Raw genomic sequence first — 10,831 nt, 5'->3', positions numbered from 1 at the left:
TAAATCAACTTCACATCGCCATTCGTCACAATGATTTTACAGTAATTACAGTCCAATATTTCAGTGTTTGTTTTGTCGTCATCCACGTCCGTCCAGTTATTGTTAGCTGGGTAAGCTCCCGTAAGCGGTCATCTTCCCCTACACCTCGAGTGGCCGCTTACGAGAACCATTCTCGTAAGCGACCAGCTCCAGTTACGGACACTTTTTTCGCGTCCCGAGGGTGTCCGCTTACGAGAGCTTCGATTGTATACTATTTATTTGGGCGCAGAAGAACTTGAGTAGATTTCCCAGCTTGAGCGCGCAAACATATCTCTACCCATGAGGCAGGGAGTATGAAAGGAACGAGGATGCTTGTCGGAAAATTTGAGACCAATCTAGACGTTATCTGGGTGTGGCTCAGGCAGGAGCTCCTGGCTCAAGCCTTTATTTTTTACCCCCGAAAGAATTTTGAGCCCTTTTACATGCCGGAACGATCTAGACTGTCAACTCATTATATTTAACGAGAATTCCATGAGCCCAAGTTGGCTACGAGGTGGTAAATAGCCAACGAGGCGCGAAGTTAATCGACTGGACATTTTATTTCGATGTTAATGTCTGTTACGCTACGCAACGAGCGGGATTTGGCTGGGAATGCAAAGGGGCGAGGCTAGGGCTTTCCACAAGTTGCTCGGCAACTTTTTGGCAACTTTTCATGTTTCGAGCAACTTTTTCCCCTTCGAGCAACTTTTTTCAACTCGAGCAACTTGTTGCATTTTGAGCAATTTCCAGACCGAAGATCTCCGAAGACTATCCGAGTGCTGTTCAAAGGCAGTACGAACGTTTCCGAATATTTACGAAGTTTGCCGAAGATTTTCGAAGAACCATCTGAAGAAGTTTCAACTTTCGGCTCATTCTGCATTAAAACATTACAAAACTCGCCAGCAAACATGACGTCATCGATATCTTCACGATTTTTCTTAGTTTACGAAATCGTTGTTATTTAACAAATGTTCCCCTTTCGATGTTATTTAGATACTTCTTTTGCTGTAAATTGCATAAAACTGCTATAATTAGCATATATTTAGAGAAATTCTCTTGACTAGAAGCAGCGTTTTGGATTTTTTGGAGCAACTTTTGAGCAACTTTTATTATCAGAAGCAACTTTTTGGATATTTGGAGCAACTTTTGAGCAACTTTTTGAGAAATTACGGGCAACTTTTTGGGAAATCTCGAGCAACTTGTGGAAAGCCCTAGGCGAGGCACCAGCGGAGTAGCCCGGCTTGAGCGCGCAAAAAAATACCCACCCTGAGGTAGAGAGTCTGTCATATAAAAGGGACGGGGATGTTCGTCGGAAAATTTGAGACCAATCTGGGCGTGGCTCAAACTTTTTTTGACCCCTAAAAGAATTTTGAGTCTTTTTTTATGCTTGATCGGCCATTCGGCCATGACCGCCAACTCATTATAAATTAACAATTATTCCATGAGCCTAACCTGGCAGTTAGATTATGAGGTACAAAATCGACTGGACATTTCATTTTAATGTAAGCAAAGTGATAGTATGAGCCCTAGGGGAGGGGGGGGGGGGGGTGGGCGTACTTGACCTAGGTTTGGGTATAGGGGTGCCGTTGGGAGCCACTGGGGGTTTGAAACCCTGACCCTGTTTAGGACAATAAAAACTTACGAATACCTACCCTGTGTAGGACAACACCCCCTATTTTAAGACCCTATTTAGGACAACATCGACAATCATTTACGCTTTATTGTGATTGCGTCCCATACGCGATGTTCGACGAAGCGAAAGTCACCCTGTCTAAGACAGGTTCAGGCCCTGTTTAGGACAGAGGAGGTTGAAATTATATACCCTATTCAGGGCCACACAGCGGTCAAACGCAAAAATTGACGTCACATCGGTCTTCGCCGCCTCGAACTTTCGACTTGAAAGTGGGCAAACTTTTGTAAGAAATTGTTAAAGAAATAGTACGGTGAAAGAACAGTTCAAGCTGGGACACTCCGTGAAGATGAATTATCAAATTTCTAATCCATAAGCGGCGTATAAACCTTAACTTTCCAGGGACGGCGTTAACTTTTGGATTTACAGCGAAAGTTTTCGGAAAAATTTAAGACTTTGTATGGAAAATTTTGGCGGGAATTACACAGGAACTGCGCACGCGCGCTGCGTTTGACCGCTGTGTGATTCAGGGCTGGAGTAAAAAAAAACAGCGGTACGTCCCCGTATAGGCCATATAAGGGAGTGCCTCCCCGGGGCCCGGGGAGAGTATGAGAAGGCGGGAAAATTTGTGGCGCGGTGCGCAGTGTTCACTTCATGAGTTGAATCGAGTTGAATGAAATACGCGAAGAAAGCGAAGCTAGAGAGTTTTCTTTCGAAGATTTGCCTCGGACAATCTCCTCTTAAATCGTCTATTCATGCTGGAAAATTGTGACAGCAATTAAGGTTTACGGGAAGATCCGAATTAATAGCTTTTCTGGAAATTATACGCCTTGTGCAAGTCGAATGAAGCAAGGGTTTTATACATCTTGTACTTGTTTACGGCTCGACTGCTGGTACATCGAGATGCTGAGACGAAATTGCACTCAGAGTCGGTGAAGTTTTTTGAAGTTTCAAAGGACAAGCAGGAACAAGATTAAAAGGTAACATGTAATTAAGTGCTGAGCTTTATTTTACGTCGAACACTGAATGAAATTGTGTCAGTTTTCTGGTCTCCTGGAAAATATTTGCTGCTTCTCTTCTTCGTTTAGTGAGACAGTCGCTCTTTGTTTTGCGTAGTCGAGTCCACTATGGCATTTTTATGGTATTTGTGATGTTTCAGGGAAGGCATTGCCGGTTATTTCTTGTATCCAGTATAAAGCTCGCCTAACTTGCTATTTTCAGCCATTTTTCTAACGGAACCGTTAAGCTGTGCGGCACTTGCCGCATTCCCCGGGGGGGGGGGGTACTCCCATATGTGGCCTATATAGGTATGTGCCGCCCGATAGGGTATGGTTTTTGAGGTTCTCGGTCCTTAAATAGGGTATCATTTTTGCTCCTTTTGGCAATGAGTTCCCGGTGTGATCCTTAGATAGGGTACCTAAATTCTATAAGCTAAAATAAACGCCCAGTTAAACCAAAAAAGGTATTTTAAAACTGAATTTACTGTTCAGTTATTAGTAAAGCGATTTTATCGAGATTTGTGTGTTGCCGTGCGCGGTTAGCCGTTATTTGGGTCGTCATGGAACTCTTCTCCTCCCCTTGAATAGGGTGTCATTTTTCGGTTTTGGGCCTTTAATAGGGTCAGGGTTTAAGAACCTTGGCGGCACATCCCTATCCGAAATTTATGGGAGTACCCCCCCCCCCCCCCAGGCCGCACTTATTTCCAATATAAGGTCAAACGTGGATAATTTTATAATAATTAACAATTATTCTTTGAAATCTCGGTGAATAACGGCAGAATATTCACCTCGCCGCACACACGAAGTGATCTCCACAACAAGCGATCTCAAAGTTTTCAGAAGGAATTCGAAACCATTTAAAGTCGATTTAATTGACCTCTCAATTCATGCGTGGAAAACGTACATATAAGCGGCACTAACCGACATGCGCGAAACAGTTTACAGAATCTTCAAACATGGCAAATCTAGTAAATCTTCGATAAAATCCTCGTCACAATCTAGCAAAATGGTCCTTTAACACCACTCAAACCTGCAATCTGATCAAAAACCTGCTTGCAAAACATTTTGACCGTTGAATCAAAGCTTTTGAAGTTCACTTGAATTGAAATTCCTCGCGGCTCCGCGGTTCCCTCTCTTTGCAGTTCGCCGGCCCGTCTCAAAGCAAGCACTCGCACTCGAATCCCGCCAGCTACGCAGGCTAGCACAAAGACTTTCCTGAATATTTGTGGAGGATCTTGGTTGAATAACACTTGATGTTGCTGCCGATAAATTCTTTTTCACTCTTCAGTGGTGGCACTTCTTTCTAACAGGTCATTCTTACGGTATTTTTTTCATCTTTCTCTCGTCCTTTAAGCTTTAGGGTATTGGAATAACTTAAACGGTTCCCAAGCGTTTATGGGATTATTCATCATCATCACCACTATCATTTTCTTTTCGACGGAGGGGGGAGGGTAGGGCAACACAGTAGACAAATATGATAGGATACGGGGAGGGGGATCTAATAGAGAAAATACGGTAGGTTGCTTCGCGATTCCCGCATAACGTAACCTCACTGCATTCTGCGTCATGTTGGCGTGAAACGTTTCAAAAATACTTGTGAGGTATCGCCACTTGTTGATTGAATGTTAAAGGAATCGGAACCTGATATAGTACTTCATCCAAAATTGGTCAAAACACCGCTCCCCCCCCCCCCGAAAATAAATTGAGTCCAATCAAACACTGCTACCACAACTACTATGATAAAATAAAATAATTTCGCATGGTAAATATATCGTTCCTGAGGAAACTCAGGTTTTAGATTCAAATTTAAGATTTAGTATGAAAGCACGGAATTTCCATATACGCTGAGAGGTCATTTTATTAATAGCTTCTCATGACTTTATATTAACATTAAAAAAAAATAAGACTGACAAAGGAAATTGTCTTAAAAACCACTCCAGCGCTTTATTTAAGGATCGAACTAATCAAGATCTCTCAATAAAAATGTAAATTTTCTTAAATAAATATTATTTTGATTTGGAACGATTTGCCGGTCTTTTACGTACATTCAACAGGAAACCACAAAACACGGACGGACAATTTTATATTGATCTGAAGTTTACTCGAACGTAAATAAAATTTGTCAAAACACAAAAATTGAGCGCACGGTTTAGAACAATTAAAGAGCGATCTTTGTTGTTAATTAGCAAAATATCGGTAATAGATCAGAAAAAAACGCAGCGTGTGTTCATGAGCTTTTCCGGCGATAAAACAAAGGTAGTTGCCATGGATACGTTCTTATAAAACATCTGCCACAACATTGATTCACTGAAATGAAGATTACTCTGTCTCTTGTTATGGTTTGGTGTGAAAAAACAATAACGAAATCATCATTTTGTCAGTTTAAGAACCAAGCGACTCTTCAGGTTCAATATTATACGTTCATCCTTAACAGGAAGAGATTAATTCAATCCCGTTGTTAGAGGCATAAATATTTTAGGAGGCAGGGAATATACACTGCGGCGGATCTTCAATTTAAACGAAAGTCTCTATTTTACATAAAACATCCTTCGGCGTGCTAGAGGCTAAAAATGTATGGGAATATAAATGGAAAATTTCGTGACCAACATTATGGGATTTTTGAGAAAAGCTTGCGAAATGACTCCACGAAAAACTTAGCAACCGAGCACGAAGGGCAATGGATGTTGGAGCAAGAAAAAGGCAAGGGAAACGCAAGCTTGTTTGGAAAGGAAGCACGACGCCACGATGTACCTAATTTAACCGAAGGGCAGCAAAAACAGAACGTATTTTACGCACACGAAATAAAAAAAATCATGGATGAAATTCTACAAGAGAAACTTTCAACTCAATCGTACGACCCAAGCACTTGCCGAGTGCTATGTATCAGTTTGTCAGAGGATATTAAAGGCCGCGTGAAAAATCTTGGGATGGAAAGATTTCGCTTGATATGCAGTGTTAGCATTGGTTCAAATAGCGGACAAGGCATTTTGATGGCCAGTCGCTTTCTTTGGAATGAATGCAAAGATAATTTCTCTACATCTTTTTTCCAAAATGCTTCGTTGTTTGCCGTTGCTATCGTTTTTGGCGTCTTGAAAGAGTGATGGATATAAGCATAAACATTGACCATATGGCTCTCTGAAAGTAGGCTTTGCTTGCTACAAACAGTGACTCTGGTTTATAAATCAATTTTCTTTGTAGGAATCGCATTGTAAAGGAAGTTTTGACCAAGTGTAAAATAACTCATACTGTGCCCCACCCCCGCCGGTCAAGTTCAAGAATAATATTTGAATCAAGATTAAACTTCAGTTATTGTATGTGGGAAATCAACTTTACGCTGGACGCAGCCGTAAATTTCAGTGAATAAACTGAAAAAAGAACCCTTTCTTGGAAAAGGAGGAAAAAAAAAAGAAAAAAAAAACTGCATTACACTTAAAAACCGATTTTCCTCCGCTCTGCTTTTAATATTTGTGTTGTGTTGACATTTTCGTAATATTCTTACTTTCCTCTGTCGCAAATTGAAATATATTAAATAAATGAATGATTGACTGACAAGTTTGATCTTTTCACACTTTCATTTAAGTACGAGATTAGCAATTAAAATAATACAAACATTACAGCTGATTTCATAAAAGTAGCGTGAACTGTAAATAACACTAAATATGATTAAAGTGATTTTTCACGCTTTCATACCAAATCGAGATTGAATAAATGAAGGAATAAATAATCGTAATTATTTTTCTGTGTTTGTCTTTTGAACAGCACATTGCCGCTTGTATCGGCTGCGCTTTTTTTCTAGTAAATTCTCGGAAGCGCATCCAAATCATTTTCCGATTCTAACTATCCAATCAGAACTGACATTGCCGACGTCGTAAGCACCTCCCCGAAGATATCGAAGACGTCACGACAACTTGTCGCCATGACGATTCGTAATGGTTCGGAATCTTCCGAAGTTCTCACTCGTCTATTGGATCAGTCTTCTTTTGAACTTGGAACACATGCACCGATCGAACCTTCAATACTAGTGATGCTACTCGCGTTTACAATTAATTGTGTACTCAATGTATCGGCTAAACAGTTCCAATCTGTCGCACTCATATTAATGCGACGAATCACTTCACCTCCATCCAAAGCCTTTATATGTATTTCTGATTCATCCAGACAAAACGTATATGAGTTTGGTGGCTAGTAGATCACGACAATACGAACAATAGGAGAGAATCTACCGCGCTTCCCAATCCATGCCGACATGTAACAACTAATGACGTCACAAGGTTGCTAAACTCGGTTCCAGGGCCCGGAAACTGTTTGTATAAAGCCGATTGGAACTGACGTTCCGTTAAGTATTTTAAAAAAAATTAACTTTGCTATAATTATAAGCATGTTTGAAACTAGGGTAGAGACCGATACAACGTGGAATGATATATATTTTTTTTGTATCATATTTCGGCTGGCCAAACCAGCCTTAATCCTTTTCCAAACGTCGGAAGTAGTGGTTTGTTGTTCCTTTTCGTGGCCGTATGTTCTCCGATGAGATTTTTCCCTAAAATGAATCACACTCTTCTCTTAGCTCTTCTATAGGAGCATGCGTAATATGTTTTTTAAAAAGGTTTTCAATTTACGTCATCAAGTAATGATATACGGTATTGCTTACCAAGGGTGTCTTAATGTCAATTAAATTCTCAACACTTGACTGGCTTAAAGCAGAACAAGTTAATATATAACCATTTTTCTTAATAAAACTAAAAGTAAACATTAGGAGCTTATCGAGATACTGATACCGGTATATGAATCCCGCAAAACCGTGCAGATTTTTGCTTTGTCTGCTGATAGCGTCTTTTAATTGGTGCAAAAACGTGCGTGAAACAAGATAATGAACGGTAAATCAGGGTCAAGAAGCCCGGCGTCGCGGCTGCGAGGTCTCGCTTTTAACAAATCCGTTGGAGGCGTCCTGAGGCCAAAGCTGCGGAAAGCACTCTCGGTAAATAGCGAAAGAGAGCTATTCAGCGGTGTTGATGGTAGTTCACGCGAAGCTCTGAACGATTTGGGTATGAGCAAGACCTTACCTCTACAAAGAGAAGCTTGTAGCGGCCCGGTGAATGTGTTTTCCTTCAAGTTAAGAGCTAGTTCATGGAAGGAACGAGATGGCAAAGGGAGTCCTTCAAGCAGCGAAGCGGAAATGGTAAATAAACAAGCTAGTGATAATTTTGAGGCTCAAAAAGGTTGTGAACTGGATTGTAAGGATTTCAGCTCGAAAATCCGAGATCTAATTCAGCAGATTCTATCGTCACACCTCGACAATATGGAATACAATCACGAAATATGCGGTGCAAAATGTAAGACTATTAGCCAGATGATAGAAAATGGTGTTAAATCTTTGTACAGTGTACAATACAAGATCACGGCTCTGGTTTACATCGGAGCTATTCGTGACCGAGGCATTGAAATGGCCAGCCAGTGTGTCTGGAATCCAAACACAGATAGTTTTGTAATGGCAACATTTGATAATGATTCCTTGTTCGCTACAGGGATTGTCTTCGCTACTTTATTCAACGACGAGCCGTGAAGTTTTGTCGCCACTGAAAATATTTTGCAACGGTGCGCTTAGGCACAATTAGATAGTTTGGTTAGTATCAAGAATTGATAACGATGTTACTAAACGAAAATGAAAATACAAACAGCAGGAGGCAAATTGAAAGAGTTATCGCTGTAAAAGGTAATAGGAAAATAATTAATAGTCCGCCATTAAAGTAATGATTTGAGCGCTTGTTAATATCTTGAACTGTTTAGGAATATTGAAGCTGTGCGATGTTGTATTTTTCTGAATCGTTCAGTTAGGTTTCAAAATCTTCGAAGGACGAAAAAGCGAGCGTCTTTCTACATTCTTCCATATATATAGTTGTGACGGAGTTAAAGGGGGAAATTGCAAAAACTTTGAGCGTTTTCAACTGAGTTGGCAGAGATGCATAAAGCGACTTCTAAAATGCCTTCTAACTGTCAGAGAAAATAATGGATTTATTGCCTTATGTGCGAAGCGAAAGTTTATCAACGCTAGTCTGACAAACTCCACTGTTTTGTTAGTAAGGATTATGCTGTTAGCTCCCCGCTGTGAACAGGCCGAATCGACCGTTAAAAGAAGCTTTTCTTGCGAAGAGAAACAAAGAGTCTATAGCTACAGCATAAAGAAGTCAACCATGTGTGAAAGTATTAGAACTTTGTTAAAAAGATGCAAATGCACACAGTTCCGCTTTGACAGATATTAAACTTCAGCCATTATTATAATTGCAATAAGCTGTCAAGTGGTTCATGTGGGTCAAAGATAATTTAATTTACAGGGTTTATCAGAGTAAGACGAGTAGAAAAACTACTTTAGAGTGAGAACAACATTGTTATAGTTTGTTTATTCAGGTGTTAAATCAACATGAACAGCACACGAAGGAATGTTGATTTGATATTGAGGGAGATAACGCATTTAATTTTGACTCATGATGAGATCTGCACGTCCTTGGCAAACGGTCTGAAAAGATCTAGAAAATAACGCGCTCAGTTTAAAATGCAGTCTAATTAACTGCACTATTAACTTAGCTTATTCCTATCTTTAACTTTGAAGCCATAAAGCTGGCCAAGTTATATTTGCTTCCACACTCGACTTGAGAGTTTACTTGAGTGCCTGGTCTAAGTTCTTTGTTCGACTTTAAAATTCCCCTTACTTGTGTTCTAGAATTTTTCTTTAATCTGCTCGGGAGAATTTCGGCGATAATCAGGCCCTAAAATGTTCTGACAACCTAGATACTTTTAAATATACTTTACGTTGTAAAAAAGAGTTGGCAAAAGATTAAACTTGCAAGAGCCCAAACTAATGTAACTTTTACATATTATGAGCTTGAAAATCTACATTATGTTAAACTCTCGGAAAAGCTTCTGTTCGTTGAATCATCTATTTCATCCTAAGTCATCATAATTACATCGCTTCAAACATTTCTTTTAAAATATTTTTTGTTCAAGTGATCGGCTAGTTTATGCTTATACATACATCACCTTCATTTGAAGATACGGCGTTTTAAAATTTCAAGCACCCGACTTAGTCCACTTCAGTTGTGGTCCGTCAGAAAGTACCAAAATGTCAACATTTTCACACTGTCGGTTGACTTGTATTAAAACCTAGCTAAGCTATTGCAGGTTCCTGAGCTTAGAAGTAAAACACACTCGCTAGTTACAAAGGCATTTTATTGTAATGATTTTACGTAAATTGCAAACATCAAAATGCTCAAGGTCGTAACCTTTCGGGTTGTGGTAACAAACAAGTGATCGCATTGCTTTCGGGTGGTCGTGTTGCTTTCGAGTGATCGTCTTTTGGGTGATCATGCTGCTTTCGGGTGGACGTGCTGCTTCCAGATGATCGTACTGCTTTCGGGTGGTCGTGTTGCCTTCGGGTGGTCGTGTTGCTTTCGGGTGGTCGTCACCCTTTGTATGGTCATGCAACGTTCAGATAGGTGCAACTTTTAGTCACCAACTTTCAGTCACCAACTTTCGATTCTTGACGTTTGGAGGTCGTAACGTTTGGGTGATAGCAATGGTCGGGTGGTCGTATAATCCGTTCGGTTGGCCGAGTGACTTTCGGGTGGTCGTGTGACGTTCGGATTGTAGTTTGGTGGTTATGACTTCAGGGTATAACTGAGTAACATTGTTAATCGATAGCTCAATATAACCTTTTACAAAATAATTGAAGATGCTGCGTGTCTACCCTCTGATTGGTCAAAAGCTATTCACTTTTGTACCGATAAACCACAGGGGGATAGGGTTCAATCATATAAGAAATATATTGTAATGATATATTACTGCGGATGATGGGCTTAAGAAACCATTTTTTATTCTAACGCTATCCATACACAACTAAGGGAAACTCAATATTTATTCCCCTTTTTCTGTTCTTGCAAAAAAACAACATTATATAAACATAACATTTAACATAAATATATGGCGAATAGTTTTAGTAGAAAACTGATTTTTAGCTTGAAATAGTGCAAGGTTCAACGTTTAAAAACAATGTTATACTATTATAGCAATGTTATCATCCAAATAAGCGTGTAGAAATTGAATTCTACATTTGAACCGGCTTCTTATTTAATAATTTATAAAGATTTACTAAACATAACAAACAACACAACACAACTACATTATTTTTGCA

The 10,831-nt window shown here is 39.8% G+C and overlaps 2 protein-coding genes across 2 annotated transcripts; both read left to right on the top strand.

Annotated features, from left to right (window-relative positions):
- The first annotated feature begins 4,795 nt into the window (after window positions 1-4,795).
- LOC144638476 (dynein light chain Tctex-type protein 2B-like) lies at window positions 4,796-6,198 on the top strand. Its single transcript, XM_078497676.1, has one exon. The coding sequence runs from the start codon at window positions 5,217-5,219 to the stop codon at window positions 5,745-5,747; it is 531 nt and encodes a 176-aa protein (XP_078353802.1). The 5' UTR covers window positions 4,796-5,216; the 3' UTR covers window positions 5,748-6,198.
- Window positions 6,199-7,391: 1,193 nt separating this feature from the next.
- LOC144638522 (uncharacterized) lies at window positions 7,392-10,735 on the top strand. Its single transcript, XM_078497715.1, has 2 exons — window positions 7,392-9,985; window positions 10,039-10,735. Exon 1 carries the CDS (start codon window positions 7,517-7,519, stop codon window positions 8,207-8,209), a length of 693 nt encoding a protein of 230 aa, XP_078353841.1. The 5' UTR covers window positions 7,392-7,516; the 3' UTR covers window positions 8,210-9,985; window positions 10,039-10,735.
- The last annotated feature ends 96 nt before the right edge of the window (window positions 10,736-10,831 follow it).

Source organism: Oculina patagonica, chromosome 14 (genome assembly GCF_052425735.1).
Source record: "Oculina patagonica isolate OP01 chromosome 14, crgOcupat, whole genome shotgun sequence".
In the NCBI taxonomy this organism is placed as follows: domain Eukaryota; kingdom Metazoa; phylum Cnidaria; class Anthozoa; order Scleractinia; family Oculinidae; genus Oculina; species Oculina patagonica.
This window is presented reverse-complemented; position numbering and strand designations above follow the sequence as displayed.